General features: G+C 44.8%; 1 protein-coding gene across 4 annotated transcripts in view; it reads right to left on the bottom strand.

The window, feature by feature from the left end:
• Positions 1 to 555: 555 nt before the first annotated feature.
• The window catches only part of LOC137562472 (ficolin-1-A-like), a 72,633-nt gene continuing 53,025 nt past the window's right edge, over positions 556 to 20,163 (bottom strand). For 2 of the 4 annotated variants that reach the window (XM_068273841.1, XM_068273844.1), the window contains 3 exons: positions 14,117 to 14,246; positions 6,590 to 6,724; positions 559 to 4,296 (listed from right to left, as the gene is read on the bottom strand). In XM_068273841.1, the coding sequence (XP_068129942.1) occupies positions 4,046 to 4,296; positions 6,590 to 6,724; positions 14,117 to 14,246 (516 nt within the window). In that variant the 3' untranslated portion in view covers positions 559 to 4,045. Of the gene's footprint in view, positions 4,297 to 6,589; positions 6,725 to 14,116; positions 14,247 to 20,163 lie in introns of all 4 variants that reach the window. The other 2 variants (XM_068273843.1, XM_068273842.1) reach the window with 2 other exon arrangements.

The raw sequence follows: 20,163 nt of genomic DNA, 5'->3' as shown, positions 1-20,163 counted from the left end.
AAGGTCCCGAGGGGACATCCAAGTGTTATGTGAGTGGAACCGCCACATTCTCTGCAGCGCTCAACAGCTCTGCAGCTATTCGGATGCCCCCCAGAATACCTATGGAGAATAGTGTAGAGAGATAGAAAAATAAAGAAAGAGAGAGAGAGAGTCCCTAGGGGTTGCGGCAGTCCCGTAGTTTGCTGGTGGCCTGGTTACATGTCCCAGTGGCAGGGCATTAGCCCTAATTGTGGCCTAGTCATTGCGGTCGGTCAGTATGGAGGTGTAAGGTTCAACAGAGGGGCTGTGGGTAGGGATGATCGGAAAGAACAAATTCCGTTCCGCCATAATTTGCGGATTCCGCCAGTACTTAATTCCGTCGCTATGAAAATCCGTCAGATTTTTTGCGAAATTCCGCGGAATTCCGGATTCCGATGGAAAAATTAAAGTAATCGCAAATGGAACCGTGTTTATACTATATGGTGGCTCATAGAACCTATTGACTGTTCCCTTACTCCGTTTTTCTCCTTGCTCCTCCGGAGGGTCTTGTTTTCCAGGGAATTGTAGGATTTCAAAAGCCAGCTTACATACCTTGGCCTGGAATCGAACCCAGGTCTAGTGCTTGGTGGGCAGCTCTCCTCACCACTATACCACCACCAACACTACATGCTGAGGCCAGCCTAGCATGTACCATTATGATATATCCAAGAGAAAAATGAGCGTGCTTAGGGATTTGTAAGATGTCAAAAGCCAACTCACATTGGCCAGGAACCAAACACAGGCCTACCGCTTGGTAGGCTGCTGTCCTAACCATTATACCACCAACACTACACACTACAATGCTACATGCTGAAGCCAGCCTAGCATGTACCATTGTGATATATCCAAGAGAAAAATGAGCTCTGTCTCTCTCTAGGACTTGATGTCATTGAACTGAATTTTCAGCTCAAAACCATCAATGGATACCGGCAGAATTTCACAGGCAATTTCGAAATTCCGCCGGATTGAATGTAATGTATGTAAGCCGGCTTTTGAAATCCTACAATTCCCTGGAAGACAAGACCCTCCTCCTCCGGAGGGAAAAAAGGATGTCTGTTGAGCAGAAATACTTCTTACTAGGGAAAAATCAGTTAGGTGGGAAAAAAAAATGTTCATTCCGTAAAATTCAGCGGAATTTCATATTTTTCCGCGGAAATTCCGCCAAAGTGATATACCAATTTTGTTCCGTCATAACGGAACGGAATCACCAAATTCTGGCCGGAATCACGGAATTCTTAATTCCGCGGAATCCAGCGACCAGTGGGGGTTTCGGTATATTGTCAAGCGGCAAAGGCGTGGATATACCGAAATGCATCGCAAAGTTACTGCACATATTGACCAATTTAGAGGCACCCACGGTCCATCGCCATCCAGGACTATCCCCACTGCTGGCCACAGAGGAGGAACAGGTTGCCATCTGGGGTCATTGGGGCAGTGAATGAAAATGATATTAATAATGATAATACTGAGACTCAGACACCCTCAATTAGACTAATGATTTTATTGAAAAAATTTGATAGAAAATCTCGATAGCACAATGATTACACCATGAAACAGGATCACAGTAAACATTACAAAGTGCTCTGTATGCAAAGTGAAAATAAATATCGGAAACTAGTGCAATCACTTTGTAATACATGTTCCTGGCCAGATGCCTCTATAGGCCGGGGCCCAACAGATTGATTCCTGCAGCGTTAGCTGATCACTGGTGATCAGCTAAGCGCTGCTCCAGTGGCACACTATGGCGGTGGTTTCCCCAGCAGCGTTGGCTGATCACTGGCGATCGGCAAAGCACTGCTACATGGCAGCCTATGGCGGTGGTTCCGCAGCAGCACTGGCTGATCACTGGCGATCGGCAAAGCACTGCTACATGGCAGCCTATGGCGGTGGTTCCGCAGCAGCGTTGGCTGATTACTGGCGATCGGCTAAGCGCTGCTCCAGTGGCACACTATGGCGGTGGTTCCGCAGCAGCGTTGGCTGATTACTGGCGATCGGCAAAGCACTGCTACATGGCAGCCTATGGCGGTGGTTTCCCCAGCAGCATTGGCTGATCACTGGCGATCGGCAAAGCACTGCTACATGGCACACTATGGCGGTGGTTCCCCAGCAGTGTTGGCTGATAACTGGCGATCAGCTAAGCGCTTCTCCAGTGGCACACTATGGCGGTGGTTCGTCAGCAGTGTTCCAATTACAGAATGATGCCCGAAACATTTTTAGAGCAATTGCATTCAATAGTGTAGGGTTAAATCATGACTTCTTTGGAATCACATTTAAACTTGTGATTCTGGATCCCATAGATGTGACTCTGGATCCCAGGGGCGTAACTAGAAATCACTTGGCCCCCCTGTGAAAAATTGGTTGCCCCCCCCCCTCCCCAGGTATAGGTGCTATAGGAGCTCACCACTTGGTGCCCCCAGTACAGATAGCCAGGTATAGGTAACCCCAGTATAGCCAGGTATAGGTGCCTCCAGTATAGGCATGTATAGGTGCCCCCAGTATAGCCCTGTATAGGTGCCCCTAGTATAGCTAGGTATAGGTGCACCCAGTATAGCGAGGTATAGGTGCCCTCATTATAGTTGCACCTAGTATAGCCAGGTATAGGTGCCAACAGTATAGCTAGGTTTAGGTGCTCCCAGTATTGCCAGGTATAGGTGCCCACAGTATAGCCAGGCATGAGTGCCTACAGTATAGCCAGGCATGGGTGCCCACAGTATATCAAGGTATAGGTGCCCACAGTATAGCCAGGCATGGGTGCCTACAGTATAGCCAGGCATGGGTGCCCACAGTATAGCCAGGCATGAGTGCCTACAGTATAGAGAGGCATGGGTGCCCACAGTATAGCCAGGCATGAGTGCCTACAGTATAGAGAGGCATGGGTGCCTACAGTATATCAAGGTATAGGTGCCCACAGTATAGCCAGGCATGGGTGCCTACAGTATAGCCAGGCATGGGTGCCTACAGTATAGCCAGGCATGGGTGCCTACAGTATAGCCAGGCATGGGTGCCTACAGTATAGCCAGGCATGGGTGCCTACAGTATAGCCAGGCATGGGTGCCTACAGTATAGCCAGGTATGGTCGCCCACAGTAAAGCTTGGTATAGGTGCCCACAGTATAGCCAGGCAGGTGTGCCCCCAGTATAGCCAGTCATAGGTGACCCCAGTATAGCCAGTCATGGTGAATATTTTTTTTTGCCATGCATTGCCAGCAGTGATATTTGGTTTTGGCACTGTTTACTGTTTAGTGTTAGGAGTAGATGGGGGAGGTTAGTGTTTAGGAGTAGATTAGAGTTAGGTGTATGTAGCAGGAAGTTAGTGTTATGCTGGGCACCGATATTCTACTATCCGGGATGTAGTAAATTTACAAATATTCTATCGGGGACATTAGAATAATATTACATTTACCAATATTCCACTATGTGGATGTCCTTGAGCCCGTTTTACCAGGTGCCCGTTTGGAATGTCTGCCATACAACTGCTATTGCATATATATCGTCAAACTGACATGAACGGAGATATCACAGAAGAGAGGTTTTGGGCAGGGATATAACCATTGGGTAGCTGCCCCTGTCACTGCATTGGGGTCCAGAGCTGTGGGGGGTCCCCTACTACTAACTTCCCTCTGATATAGGGGCCCGTCCTCAAGATCAGGTGTTTTGTGGCTACATTTGTTATGGGTGTGAAGATCATGATGGCCACACTTGTTGTATGACCCTTGCAAGATGGGCTGTAACATTCACCAAGAAGAGGCAAGGGGAGGGGTGTGAACGCTGGAGGGGAGCGCCAAAATCTGCTAGGGGGGGTCCAGTGATTTATAGTCACCCGCCTGGTTTCGGGGAGTTAAAATGTGTGTTTCTGCCTAAGAAACCATCCATGAACATGAAGGCCTCAACCCATGGTGGACAATTGTTTCTTGTTGGCTCCAGAAAGCGCAGACAGAGGTAGACTTAGCTAGGAACAGGGACACAGAGGTCCGAAGGTTTCATCCCAGAGCTCAGATGAACATAAAATGGTAACACGTTGTCTTCTACTATTCCGGTCGGAATTTCATTTCTGCCATTTGTAGGGAGTAGTAGCTTCCTTTGAAGGAGGACCACTGAACTCCTCTGCCTTTTCTCTCTTGTTCCCCGCGCAGGTACAGCCCGTTGAGGTTTGAGTCATGGCAGGCGTTGTACCACCAGCCCCCTTTATGCAGAACCGCACAGTTTACAGTTTCAGCACGGTCCCGGTCTTTGTCCTTCGTGGAGAAAGCCTGATCTTTATGGGTTCCAAGAGAATCACCTGCAAAAGACAAAGAGAAAAAGTCATGAATGGTACCCATATATTATCGGATTGCGACCTGATGTGGCCAAAGGTTTTATCCCTCTCCCATCTGAATCTGGTCAGAGAGGGATGGATTCCTTCCACACACTGCACATAGATTACCAGAGCCGGATTTATCTCAAGGCACTGTAGGCACATGCCTACAGTCGCCCGATAATGGAAAGGCGACTCACTTCCCTCCTTACCTATGCAGAGACCCATGCAGAGTGTAAATGAGAGGTTACTCACCTTGGTCTTGGCATTCCCCTGACGAGATTTCCCTTCAGTCAGGGGCACCTTTAGCTACTTAATACGGAGGTTCCTCTAGCTACCCAATACTTGGCATCTCTAGCTACTTAATGTTGATGGTACATCTGGCTACCTAATACTAAGGAGCACATGTGGCTACCTATGATGGGCAAGGAAAATAAGGGAGAAGTGACAGTTGGGACAGCCAGCACACTTGCGATGCAGTTCGGTGGGGGTTTGCGGGTTCATGGAGGGTGAAGCCTAAGGTGCTAGGACATTTGTACCTATAGGCTCCTGTGGAGTAAATCCAGTCCTGTAGAATAGATTACCAATAGATTTCAGCATGAAATCAGTGATGCATTGCTCGATATACCATACAAGCTATGGGCAGCCTAGTGAGGTATCTCCCCGCTGGTGTCTCTCACATTCCATCCAGATTTTGGACCAGCCAGGAGTAAGTTCTGGTTAATTTCCTACAACATGAATACAGAACTGAGGTTCAAACATATACTGGGAAATAAAAAGTTAGATGTCCCTTCCCGGCTAAACTCTGTCCAGATGCCACCATTTGGTCGTATGCTAGTAACACATTTTTTAGGAGGCTTGAAAAAAGGGAAAGGGGTATCTATGAACAATGGTTCTTACTGAAACAAAGGTGAATTGAGGTGTTATCGAAGAATTACCTATTAATTGATGCAATCTCGCACATGGTTCCTCCATCTTACTGTATTAGTTGGAATAAGGAATCCAGATCTCCGGGCCAAGATTTTTCAGTATTAACATAAATCTAGATGGTATGTAATGTGAATCTGAATGGTCTAGCTAATACCGACTTATGTCGGAAATGCAAAATGATCACCGGATCATTGGTTCATGTGAGGTGGGAGTGCCATATGGTGAGAAGTTTTTCAAGGGAGGTGGAAACATTCTGCACATTAAATTTGATCCCCAGGAACATCTTTGATACTAATCTGTCAATCTTTGTAAATCAGGAGGATGCTGGTGTGGCAGAAACAGTTTGAGTGCAAGGCCATTGGTAGAATTAGTCACCACCATTGCAAGAAAACATATTATAAGAAAGTAGAGGAACTTATAAGGATGGGTCAGGGGAAATGGCATCTCTTCTCATTGTTGGTGAAGAAGGGGGGGGGGGGGGCTATTCCAGCTATGGGATTGGTCAGAAAAAAATTATTGGACAGCCTACATCTTTAATCATGAGAATTGATTGTATTGGAGTTTACACATGAGGGTTGGTGTGTGTGTGTGTGTGGGGGGGGGGGGATGTGCGAGGGCCTGGAGTAGGTATGGTGTATTTGCAGATGTTGGGTTGGGGAGGTACTTATGGATGAGGTGGGGTGGGCCTGCTGTATCAACTGAGTAGTGTGGAAAAATAAGGGGATAGTTTGGTTTGATTGCCTTTGATGCTGGGTCGCTATTCCTCACTATTAGGCCATAGATTTCAACAGAGATGGATCAGCAGACTTCAGTAGAGTTCATAAAAGCCGATAAACTTTATTGGAAGATGGGCTTCTACAGGATCAAAATGAAGCATGTCGGGCTTGATGCGCCCTTAGACATAACTAGAATGAATCTGAAGAAAAGGTGGGAACTTTATAGGTGCGTGGAGAGAGAGCTCCACCCATCCCGAAAAATTGCGGCTCATAGCCCTGCCTCACACGGAAGCTAATGCTGCCAGCAAAATCCACGACCAAGAAAGTCGTGAATTTTGCAGGGGAGAGAAACTAAGCGGGGATTTAGATAGCTTACAGCCACGGGGATGCTGCGGTTTAGTTAGGGATAATATGTTAAAGAGGATTTTGTTATAAAAAATTAATTTTTAAGAGACTTCAGTGTCACTTTAATCACTGAGAGGAGAGCAAATCACAGTTATCAGGAAGTGACAGATAGAAAAAAAAGGGACCAGAGCCTTTAGTACGAAATTAGTTAAAGACTATCCCCATCATGTCGTATATTCACAGGCAACAATTATAAAACACACAGAAAGATGAATAGACTGTCCTACCTGCCGTGCCTCCGGTAAATCCTCTGAACTGCAGCCGGTAAAGTTCTTTCTCTCTCTCCAATTTGAAGCCACTGTATGTGGCATACGTTTTGTTGTGGTTAAAATCTTCCAGATCCACCCGCAGCTGATATCGACCTGGAAGAGGAATATCGATGCCATCAGACACGAAGTAAATCTAGAGGTGTCCACCGATAAAAAGACAACTTACAGAATAGCCATGCAATGTATGTGAGATAGCAGGTGTTTGCCGCTAGGATGGGCGTTAGAAAATAATGAAACGTCAGACTCTTTATATCATTTTATGTCCTGTCACGGTTAAGGTTGTCTGACATCAAGGGAATACAGGAGCTATGGTCAGGGGGTCTTGATGAAGTGGAATCAGACAGTAGCACCTAAAAAAAACAAAAAACAAAACTGACAATGACTCACCAGCACGACCCTACGGGCATATCGCCTGTAGGGTCATGCTGGTGAGTCATTGCCAGTTTTTTTCACCACACCCTTAAATAAAACCTGTAACAAAAAAAAACAACCTCCCCTGGGGGGGTACTCTCCTCGGGTGGGGGAAGCCTCTGGTTTCCTATTGAGGCTTCCTCCGTTCTCCTCATTCCCACAGCAGCGTCGATAAAGCTCCCCGAACAGCGGGGATGTAAATACTGTATTTACCTTCCCGGCTCCAGCACAGGTGTAATATCGGCTCTCCGCTCAGATATAGGCGAAAATAGCCGATCGCTGTTGGGCTGCTCTACTGCGCAGGTGCAAGTCTCCTATGCCTGCGCCGTAGAGCGGACCCGACAGAGGGTATTTTCGCCTATCTCCATGCGGAGAGCTGCAACAGCGCCCCTGCAGGAGCCAGGAAAGGTAAATAGATCAGCGCTTGTCAGCCTTGTTGAGGGAGGATTCCGGGACACTTCGGGGGAGCCAGCGCTGGACTGCCTGCAGCTACAGGGGAGGAGGAAGCATCATTGGGATCCTGAGGCTTCCCGATCCCGAGGTGAGTTCCCCCCAGGGGAACTTTTTTTTGTTACAAGCTCTCTTTAAGGCTCATACACACCTACCAACAATCTGTCCAACTATCTTCCCAACTTGTCTGTTGAAAGATAAGTTGGGCATGTGTGCGGCTGAAAAACAACCAGATGACCAACTGATAACAGGGTGTTTGCCAGATCCAACCAGTGGATCAATCTGACCAACTATCAGACAGGTTGACCACGTGCGACTGTGTACAAGTCTTTTGAACAACTTAATTGTTTTTGAAAGCGGACATGTTGTGAAATTTGTCATTTAGCTTGCACACATACTGTAGTATTTAAGTAAGTTGGTTGTTTAGTTGGTTGGCGTGTGTGTACGTACTTGTCAGGTAAACAATTTGTTGTGTGGTTGCAGGGCTGTATTTAGGGTTTGGGCTCCCCTAGGCACCCCAAACCTATGGCGCCCCCCCCCCCCCCGAGGGCGTTGGCGGCACGCAAAGCGCGCCGCGGCGAAAAATGGGCGTGGCCACATAATGCAGTGGGCGTGTCCATAACATACAGTGGGTGTGACCAATTAAAACTTCCTAGTAAGAGTGCAGCCCAAAGTCGGTGGGGCCATGTTTTCTCCCCGGGTATAAGAAAAGTGACCCTAAAAAAGCAAGTAGGAAATGTTCCCACCCCCAAAAAAATACACATTAGCCAGTGTTCTCTCGCACAAAATAGTGGTAGGTATTAGATTGTGAGCTCCCCTGAGAAAAGTCAGTAACATGACTATGTTCTCTGCAAAGTGCTGCAGAAGATGCCAGTGCTATATAAATACATAATAATAATATGGTAGGACATTAGACTATGACTATGGTAGGATTAGAGTGTGAGCTCCTCTGAGGACAGTCAGTGACATGACTATGTACTCTGTAAAGTGCTGCAGAAGATGTCAGTGCTATATAAATACATAATAATATGGTAGGACATTAGACTATGGCAGGATTAGATTGTAAGCTCCTCAGATGATAGTCAGTGACATGACTACATACTCTGTGAAGTACTGCTGAAGATGGCAGTACGATATAGTACAGTAGTATGGCAGCATGGTGGCGGAGTGGTTAGCGCTCTCGCATTGGTAGGGATTAGATTGTAAGCCCCTCTGTAGGACAGTTAGTAACAAGACAATACATAATCTGTACAGTGCTGTGTAATATGTTGGCGCTATATAAAGATTTAGGCCTCGATTCATAAAGCATTTCCGCATGAGGAAATGCAGAAAGCCGCTCGCTTTACCGACCACACAGCAAAATATGTATTCATAAAGGCTTTTTCCGCATGAAAAGCCGACATCCACGAGCAGAGTGATCAATCACCGCCTTGCGCGGTGATTATCACAGCAAAAGTAACAAATGTCAATTCATAAAGATTAGAGGTAGCGGTATGCGGACGGGTATTACCGCTCCCTCTGATGTGGCGAGAAGCGTGCGGAATCCGTTGCAGTGAATGGGACAGACCTCCCAAGCAGCTGCAGAGAGAACACCGCACGGAGGGATTCCGCCTGCTTCTCCGGCTTCCGCATGTCTCCCGACAGCCTAACGCCTGCCTACAGCGGAGTATCTCCGCACGCCTGTCACAACAGGAAACATTTTTATGAATTACCACCCTGAAGGCGGAAATACCGACAGCGGTGTTTCCCCGCTCCACTTTCCCCGCTCGCAGGCACTTTTATGAATCGAGGCCTTAGTATAAGTATAGTATAAAGTAGCCATGTCTATAGGTGTCCCCAATGTAGACATACTATAGGTGTCCCCAGTATAGATAGCTGGCTATAGGTATCCCCAGTTTAGGTAGTAGTCAGGGAAGTAACTAGAAATCACTGGGCCCCAGGGGCGTAAAAATAGACCCTGCAAAGGATGCTGCCGCAGGGGGGCCCAGAAGCCACAGGGGGCCCCATGGGGGGAGAGGTTTATTTTCCCTGTCCTGAGACACTGACAAGTAATGGCACGGAGAGGGAAAAAAAAACTTTCTGCTCTCTGCACAATTGTTCTAATGACTGCATCTGCTCAGCTACTGATAAAGAATCGTAGAAAGATTTGTAGACAGTCCCTATTCAGTATGTAGCAGGCTCTTGTGTACAGCGCCCAGCCACCAACCTCTACCCCTCCCCAAGTGCTGTGTACTGTAGTGATGCTGGAGAAGATTGCAGAGCCAGTTCTGCTCCATCAGAGATGGACAGAGGGAGTGTAATAAGCTAAGGCTGGGAGCACACTGTATGTCCGTTTTCTGTACGTGTTTTCTGCACACCATGTTTGTCTGTATGTGGGAAAACATGCAATTTTTATCACAGGAGCTAATGTAATTGATAGAGAAAATGCGTGCAGTGGTTTGCTGCTGTCTGTTTTTATCTGCATGGGGAAAACACATTCAAGTGTGCACTAGCCAATTGATTAACATTGGTTCTCCGGTTACCTGTGCAGAAAGTGAGGGGGGTAGGGGGCCCCATCCAAAGTTTTGCAGGGGGGCCCAGTGACTTCTAGTTACGCCCCTGCTGGGCCCCCTTGCGAAAATTTGGATGGGGTCCCCCCCATAGGTGCCAAATAATCGTAATGGGGCAGCAATTCACTATAAAATAATCGTAATGCGGCAATGTTTCACCATAAAATAATCGCAATGTGGGCAACATTTCACCAGAGAATAATCGCAATGTGGGCAACATTTCACCAGAGAATAATCGCAATGTGGGCAACATTTCAGCAGAGAATAATCGCAATGTGGGCAACATTTCAGCAGAGAATAACCGCAATGAGGGCAACATTTCAGCAGAGAATAACCGCAATGAGGGCAACATTTCAGCAGAGAATAACCGCAATGAGGGCAACATTTCACCAGAGAATAATCGCAATGAGGGCAACATTTCACCAGAGAATAATCGCAATGAGTGCAACATTTTACCAGAGAATAATCGCAATGAGGGCAACATTTCACCAGAGAATAATCGCAATGAGGGCAACATTTCACCAGAGAATAATCGCAATGAGGGCAACATTTCACCAGAGAATAATCGCAGTGAGTGCAACATTTCACCAGAGAATAATCCCAATGAGTGAAACATTTCAGCAGAGAATAATTGCAATGTGGGCAACATTCCACCAGAGAATAATCACAATGAGGGCAACATTTCACCAGAGAATAATCGCAATGTGGGCATCATTTCAACAGAAAACAATCACAACGTGGGCAGTATTTCAGCAGAAAATGTCCCCAGTTTAGGTAGTAGGTTTATAGGTGTCCCCAGTTAGATAGTAGGTATATAGGTGTCCCCAGTTAGATAGTAGGTATATAGGTGTCCCCAGTTAGATAGTAGGTATATAGGTGTCCCCAGTTAGATAGTAGGTACATAGGTGTCCCCAGTTAGGTAGTAGGTATATAGGTGTCCCCAGTTAGATAGTAGGTATATAGGTGTCCCCAGTTAGACAGTAGGTATATAGGTGTCCCCAGTTTGATAGTAGGTATATAGGTGTCCCTCCCCAGTTAGATAGTAGGTACATAGGTGTCCCCAGTTAGATAGTAGGTATATAGGTGTCCCCAGTTAGATAGTAGGTATATAGGTGTCCCCAGTTAGATAGTAGGTATATAGGTGTCCCCAGTTAGATAGTAGGTATATAGGTGTCCCCAGTTAGATAGTAGGTATATAGGTGTCCCCAGTTAGATAGCAGGTATATAGGTGTCCCCAGTTAGGTAGTAGGTATATAGGTGTCCCCAGTTAGATAGTAGGTATATAGGTGTCCCCAGTTAGATAGCAGGTATATAGGTGTCCCCAGTTAGATAGCAGGTATATAGGTGTCCCCAGTTAGATAGCAGGTATATAGGTGTCCCCAGTTAGGTAGCAGGTATATAGGTGTCCCCAGTTAGATAGTAGGTATATAGGTGTCCCCAGTTAGATAGTAGGTATATAGGTGTCCCCAGTTAGATAGTAGGTATATAGGTGTCCCCAGTTAGATAGTAGGTATATAGGTGTCCCCAGTTAGATAGTAGGTATATAGGTGTCCCCAGTTAGATAGTAGGTATATAGGTGTCCCCAGTTAGATAGTAGGTATATAGGTGTCCCCAGTTAGATAGTAGGTATATAGGTGTCCCCAGTTAGATAGTAGGTATATAGGTGTCCCCAGTTAGATAGCAGGTATATAGGTGTCCCCAGTTAGGTAGTAGGTATATAGGTGTCCCCAGTTAGATAGTAGGTATATAGGTGTCCCCAGTTAGATAGTAGCTAGGTATATAGGTGTCCCCAGTTAGATAGTAGCTAGGTATATAGGTGTCCCCAGTTAGATAGTAGCTAGGTATATAGGTGTCCCCAGTTAGATAGTAGCTAGGTATATAGGTGTCCCCAGTTAGATAGCAGGTATATAGGTGTCCCCAGTTAGATAGTAGGTATATAGGTGTCCCCAGTTAGATAGTAGGTATATAGGTGCCCCCAGTTTAGATAGTAGTATCAGTGCTGCAGCTAGCTAAATCAGCTTACACCAGCAGTGAAAGGGTTACACACTAGGGACAGAGACATGCTGGACTGTGTGATCAGGGCTGAAGTGACAGGCAGATAAGACCAATTAAGTTGAGAGAAGGTGTCGTCTTACCATGGAGAGTGCCCGTGATGTTTGTGCAGCCAGTGTCCCTCTCCCCTTGAGCTTGATGAGGCAGGAGGCTGGGATTGAGGGAGAAAACCTGACGCTGCGCAGAAAAGCTGCAGACATCAGGCAAGACAGGGACCCTTGCAGAGTAAGACGCGCTGCCTGCTAAGCTGTCAGGAAATGAATTATGCAGCTTCAGGTCGCACTTCCGACCCTGCCGCCTGCAGTTCATTGGCCAGTGGTTTGCTCTGTCACACACTCACAGGCTCAGCCCCGCTGAAGAGGAGGTCGGGACTAAACCACTGCCAGGCATGGATGGGGAGGGCAGGTGCCAGCTGCAGCTACCCTGGGCTGGACCAGACTCGCCCCCAAACCTCCCCCCCTCCCTTAAAAAAAAATAAAATAATCCAGAGGTCCACTCCAGAGGACCAGAGGAAAAATTTTAAATAAATTAAATAACACACCATATAGGAGGCCGCCCCCCCCCCCCCCCCCGAGGGGCCGCCCATGGCACCGGCCCACGGGTGCCTCTTAAAGAGACACTGAAGCGAAAAAAAAATGATGATATTATGATTTGTATGTGTAGTACAGCTAAGTAATAAAACATTAAGATCAGATACATCAGTCTAATTGTTTCCAGTACAGGAAGAGTTAAGAAACTCCAGTTGTTATCTCTATGGAAAAAAGCACTTAAGCTCTACGACTTTCAAAGTCGTGGAGAGGGCTGTTATCTGACTTTTATTATCTCATCTGTAAGTAAACTGTTTTCTTTTTCTCTGCTAGAGGAGAGGTCATTACTTCACAGGCTGCTCTGAAATACTCATTTTGAATGCTGAGTGTTGTGTAATCTGCACATATTATAGGATAATGCAATGTTAGAAAAAACACTATATACCTGAAAATAAAAGTATGAGAATATTTTCTTTGCTGCTAATCTTCTAGTAATTATTCATAGTACACAACCAATTCATTATATCATATATTTTTTTCGCTTCAGTGTCTCTTTAAGAGATAGGGCCCTGTGTGGTTGGTCATGTTGTGTGGTTGGGTGTGCATTAAGTTGGATAGCTGGACATGTGTGAGCCTTTATACAAGGGCACAGGGAGTCAGGTGATGGGGCAGGGGGTTCTGTTATGGGTATCCTGCAAGGGGTCTAAACATTACTAGAGCATCTTGATGGGGACTTTACAAAGGTAGTTAACAATATCAGGGATTTGGGGGTGATTTGGGAGCCAGTGGGGCAGGCGTGGATAGTGAACAGGCCATGGCAGAAGGGTGGCTAGTGGTGAGATGTTGTCAGCAGATATGGGAGCCGAGGGTGCTCCATCCATATCTGGGGTGGAGAAAAAGAAATCTGACAGGCCAATCCTGATCTCTGATGGGTGACTGACAACACAATACAGATAGCAAGCAATAAGGTACACAACACAATACAGATAGCAAGCAATAAGGTACACAACACAATACAGATAGCAAGCAATAAGGTACACAACACAATACAGATAGCAAGCAATAAGGTACAATAACACAATACAGGTAATAAGCAATAAGATACACAACAATTTTATGGTAATTTTCCTGGTTTCAGCATCAGCAACACTTCCCATATGTATATATTGCAGTATATTGGTGTGTATCTCCGCCCCCCACTAGTGATGTTTAGCCTAGGCTGTTCAGCCATGCATAATTCTTCTCCCGGAGTATTGTGGAATACCAGGTATTATTTCTACTGTCTTTGGAACACACAACAAACAAGCATTCCTCAATGATACACCTTCCAGTAGTAAAAATGTCACCACCTGTGATAAATTTCAGAAACTAAATCAGTGTGAGGAAACATTTTACAATGAGCAAATACTCACTAAATAAAGAGCAATGTTAAGTTATAATCAGTTAAGTTCTGCAGACATACATGCACAAAGTGATATGCAGGGTCTGAGATCTACCTGTATCTGTGAGTTGGTAAATAAGGTCATTCCCCAACCAGAAATCGCCCATCTTGCTCCCAAAGCCGTACTTGTACTCTCTCCAGCTCCTGTGAAAGTCCACCAAGCCATCCACACGTCTCTGAAACACCTGGAAGAGAGGAGAGAGGCCTTCAGCTGAGCGTTTTACAAACTTACAGAGAGGACCTGAGCTAAAGCCCAGGTCAAAAGGGAGGGAAGCCTCAGGATTCTATAGAAGCTTCCTCTGGTCTCCAGTTGCCGCTTGTGGACCTCCCAAAGATTTCCGACAAGGGCTTATCAGAAGTCTGATCAGGGCTGTGCTGCTCTTCAAGCATGAGTGAGCCCATACTGTGCCTGGGTGAGTACAGCCAGCATCTGAGCAGTATTCCAGAGCCACTCGTGCACAAGCACCTCCAAGCTGCTGCGCAGGCTCGCCTGTGCTCACGTGAGTGCAGCACGGCCACGCTTGTGTTGAAGAGAAGCGCAGCCCCAGTGCTTCAGAGGGTTCCAGTGAGCAGCAGGGGCAGTAGGGCCGTTTCTTGGGCTGTGCGGGCAGGGCGACTGCCTTGGGTGCAGACCCAAATCCGAAAAGTAGAAGAAGGGGGCGCAGACACAAGGACATAACCGCTAGGGAGCTGGTGACGCGCAGTGCAGCCAAATGGAAGAAGGAAGATTACCAGAGCGATCACCTTCCTTGACTCCTCCTGGGCTGCCTGCGTCAGAAGTCAAGTCATCATCACGTCACCACCGCGTGATTACATCTGATGTCCTGTAGCGGTACTGCAGGCTGTCACCACCGCGTGATGACACCTGGTGTCCTGTAGCGGTACTGCAGGCTGTCAGTGTGCAGCGCCCATGGAGGAGTCGGCTTTCTGGGCTCTCTTCTCCTGTGTGTTCTCCTGGTCCCTGCTTCCTCCTGGATGAGCGGCTGGTCACTAGTAAGTAGGCAGATCTACTTGAGACCTGTGGTTGTGTGACTGTCCCTAAAGAGTAAGGGATGGCGAGTCCACGGGGGTGGGAGGGGAAGGGGGCGCACTTTTTACACCCTCACCCTGGGAGCAATGTAGCCTAGAAACTGCCCTGCGGCATTGGCGAGGAGGGTGTGGGAAGCCTCTATAGCAGAGGTGTCCAAACGTTTTAGGCCAAGGGCCATATCGCTGTTCTTGTGAATGTTAGGGGGCCGAACTAGCAAAATTTACACACGATTTTTGCCAATTGTCATTACTTTATGGATGTGACATTTTGCTGATGGATTATCCAACTATATTGGAATTCCAATTTAAAATGACAAACATGCGAAATTCAAGTTGAACATTAGGCAAAACTATGTACTCTGTAAAGTACTGCAGAAGATGCAGAGCAGGATCATCCACCAGGCAACCTAAGCAGGTACTTGGGGCCTAGAGGGTGTCAAGGGGCCCACCTGCCACCTTCTTAATAATATGGTAGGACATTACACTATGACTATGATAGGATTAGATTGTGAGCTCCTCTGAGGACAGTCAGTGACATGACTATGTACTCTGTAATGTGCTGCATGAGATGTCAGTGCTATATAAATACATAATAATAATATGGTAGGACATTAGACTATGACTATGATAGGATTAGAGTGTGAGCTCCTCTGAGGACAGTCAGTGACATGACTATGTACTCTGTAATGTGCTGCAGAAGATGTCAGTGCTATATAAATACATAATAATAATATGGTAGGACATTAGACTATGACTATAGTAGGATTAGATTGTGAGCTCCTCTGAGGATAGTCAGTGACATGACTATGTACTCTGTAATGTGCTGCATGAGATGTCAGTGCTATATAAATACATAATAATAAGATGGTAGGACATTAGACTATGACTATGATAGGATTAGAGTGTGAGCTCCTCTGAGGACAGTCAGTGACATGACTATGTGCTCTGTACAGTGCTGCAGAAGATGTCAGTGCTATATAAATACATAATAATAATATGGTAGGACATTAGACTAGGACTATGGTAGGATTAGAGTGTGAGCTCCTCTGCGGACAGTCAGTGACATGACTATGTACTCTGTAATGTGCTGCAGAAGATGTCAGTGCTATATAAATACATAATAATAATATGGTAGGACATTAGACTATGACTATAGTAGGATTAGATTGTGAGCTCCTCTGAGGACAGTCAGTGACATGACTATGTACTCTGTAAAGTGCTGCAGGAGATGTCAGTGCTATATAAATACATAATAATAATATGGTAGGACATTAGACTATGACTATGGTAGGGTTAGATTGTGAGCTCCTCTGAGGACAGCCAGTGACATGACTATGTACTCTGTAATGTGCTGCAGAAGATGTCAGTGCTATATAAATACATACTATTATGGTAGGACATTACACTATGACTATGGTAAGATTAGAGTGTGAGCTCCTCTGAGGACAGTCAGTGACATGACTATGTACTCTGTAATGTGCTGCAGAAGATGTCAGTGCTATATAAATACATAATAATAATATGGTAGGACATTAGACTATGACTATGGTAGGATTAGAGTGTGAGCTCCTCTGAGGACAGTCAGTGACATGACTATGTATTCTGTAATGTGCTGCAGAAGACGTCAGTGCTATATAAATACATAATAATAATATGGTAGGACATTAGACTATGACTATGGTAGGATTATGTTGTGAGCTCCTCTGAGGACAGTCAGTGACATGACTATGTACTCTGTAAAGTGCTGCAGAAGATGTCAGTGCTATATAAATACATAATAATAATATGGTAGGGCATTAGACTATGACTATGGTAGGATTAGATTGTGAGCTCCTCTGAGGACAGTCAGTGACATTACTATGCACTCTGCAAAGTGCTGCAGAAGATGTCAGTGCTATATAATACATAATAATAATATGGTAGGACATTAGGCTATGACTATGGTAGGATTAGATTGTGAGCTCCTCAGAGGACAGTCAGTGACATGACTATGTACTCTGTAATGTGCTGCAGAAGAAGTCAGTGCAATATAAATTCATAATAATAATATGGTAGGACATTAGACTATGACTATGACAGGGAATAGATTGTGAGCTCCTCTGGGGACAGTCAGTGACATGACTATGTACTCTGTAATGTGCTGCAGAAGATGTCACTGCTATATAAATACATAATATTATGGTAGGACATTAGACTATGACTATGGTAGGATTAGATTGTGAGCTCCTCTGAGGACAGTCAGTGACATGACTATGTACCATGTAAAGTGCTGCAGAAGATGTCAGTGCTATATAAATACATAATAATAATATTAATATGGTAGGACATTAGACTATGACTATGGTAGGGTTAGAGTGTGAGCTCCTCTGAGGACAGTCCGTGACATGACTATGTACTCTGTAAAGTGCTGCCGAAGATGTCAGTGCTATATAAATACATAATAATAATATGGTAGGGCATTAGACTATGACTATGGTAGGATTAGATTGTGAGTTCCTCTGAGGACAGTCAGTGACATGACTATGTACTCTGTAAAGTGCTGCAGGAGATGTCAGTGCTATATAAATACATACTATTATGGTAGGGCATTAGACTATGACTATGGTAGGATTAGATTGTGAGTTCCTCTGAGGACAGTCAGTGACATGACTATGTACTTTGTAAAGTGCTGCAGAAGATGTCAGTGCTATATAAATACATAATAATAATATGGTAGGACATTAGACTATGACTATGGTAGGATTAGAGTGTGAACTCCTCAGAGGACAGTCAGTGACATGACTATGTACTCTGTAATATGCTGCAGAAGATGTCAGTGCTATATAAATACATAATAATAATATGGTAGGACATTAGACTATGACTATGGTAGCATTAGAGTGTGAGCTCCTCTGAGGACAGTCAGTGACATGACTATGTACTCTGTAATATGCTGCAGAAGATGTCAGTGCTATATACTGTAAATACATAATAATAATATGGTAGGACATTAGACTATGACTATGGTAGGATTAGATTGTGAACTCCTCTGAGGACAGTCAGTGACATGACTATGTACTCTGTAATGTGCTGCAGAAGATGTCAGTGCTATATAAATACATAATAATAATATGGTAGGACATTAGACTATGACTATGGTAGGATTAGAGTGTGAGCTCCTCAGAGGACAGTCCGTGACATGACTATGTACTCTGTAATGTGCTGCAGAAGATGTCAGTGCTATATAAATACATAATAATAATATTGTAGGACATTAGACTATGACTATGGTAGGGATTAGAGTGTGAGCTCCTCAGAGGACAGTCCGTGACATGACTATGTACGCTGTAATGTGCTGCAGAAGATGTCAGTGCTATATAAATACATAATAATAATATGGTAGGACATTAGGCTATGACTATGGTAGGATTAGATTGTGAGCTCCTCTGAGGACAGTCAGTGACATTACTATGTACTCTGTAAACTGCTGCAGAAGATGTCAGTGCTATATAAATACATAATAATAATATGGTAGGACATTAGACTATAACTATGGTAGGATTAGATTGTGAGCTCCTCTGCGGACAGTCAGTGACATGACTATGTACTCTGTAATGTGCTGCAGGAGATGTCAGTGCTATATAAATACATAATAATAATATGGTAGGACATTAGACTATGACTATGGTAGGATTAGAGTGTGAGCTCCTCTGAGGACAGTCAGTGACATGACTATATGTACTCTGTAATGTGCTGCATGAGATGTCAGTGCTATATAAATACATAATAATAAGATGGTAGGACATTAGACTATGACTATGATAGGATTAGAGTGTGAGCTCCTCTGAGGACAGTCAGTGACATGACTATGTGCTCTGTACAGTGCTGCAGAAGATGTCAGTGCTATATAAATACATAATAATAATATGGTAGGACATTAGACTAGGACTATGGTAGGATTAGAGTGTGAGCTCCTCTGCGGACAGTCAGTGACATGACTATGTACTCTGTAATGTGCTGCAGAAGATGTCAGTGCTATATAAATACATAATAATAATATGGTAGGACATTAGACTATGACTATAGTAGGATTAGATTGTGAGCTCCTCTGAGGACAGTCAGTGACATGACTATGTACTCTGTAAAGTGCTGCAGGAGATGTCAGTGCTATATAAATACATAATAATAATATGGTAGGACATTAGACTATGACTATGGTAGGGTTAGATTGTGAGCTCCTCTGAGGACAGCCAGTGACATGACTATGTACTCTGTAATGTGCTGCAGAAGATGTCAGTGCTATATAAATACATACTATTATGGTAGGACATTACACTATGACTATGGTAAGATTAGAGTGTGAGCTCCTCTGAGGACAGTCAGTGACATGACTATGTACTCTGTAATGTGCTGCAGAAGATGTCAGTGCTATATAAATACATAATAATAATATGGTAGGACATTAGACTATGACTATGGTAGGATTAGAGTGTGAGCTCCTCTGAGGACAGTCAGTGACATGACTATGTATTCTGTAATGTGCTGCAGAAGACGTCAGTGCTATATAAATACATAATAATAATATGGTAGGACATTAGACTATGACTATGGTAGGATTATGTTGTGAGCTCCTCTGAGGACAGTCAGTGACATGACTATGTACTCTGTAAAGTGCTGCAGAAGATGTCAGTGCTATATAAATACATAATAATAATATGGTAGGGCATTAGACTATGACTATGGTAGGATTAGATTGTGAGCTCCTCTGAGGACAGTCAGTGACATTACTATGCACTCTGCAAAGTGCTGCAGAAGATGTCAGTGCTATATAATACATAATAATAATATGGTAGGACATTAGGCTATGACTATGGTAGGATTAGATTGTGAGCTCCTCAGAGGACAGTCAGTGACATGACTATGTACTCTGTAATGTGCTGCAGAAGAAGTCAGTGCAATATAAATTCATAATAATAATATGGTAGGACATTAGACTATGACTATGACAGGGAATAGATTGTGAGCTCCTCTGGGGACAGTCAGTGACATGACTATGTACTCTGTAATGTGCTGCAGAAGATGTCACTGCTATAT

Source organism: Hyperolius riggenbachi, chromosome 3, assembly GCF_040937935.1.
Source record: "Hyperolius riggenbachi isolate aHypRig1 chromosome 3, aHypRig1.pri, whole genome shotgun sequence".
Classification (NCBI taxonomy): Eukaryota; Metazoa; Chordata; class Amphibia; order Anura; family Hyperoliidae; genus Hyperolius; species Hyperolius riggenbachi.
The sequence above is the reverse complement of the archived record's forward strand: the minus strand, read 5'-3'. Positions and strand labels throughout refer to the sequence as shown.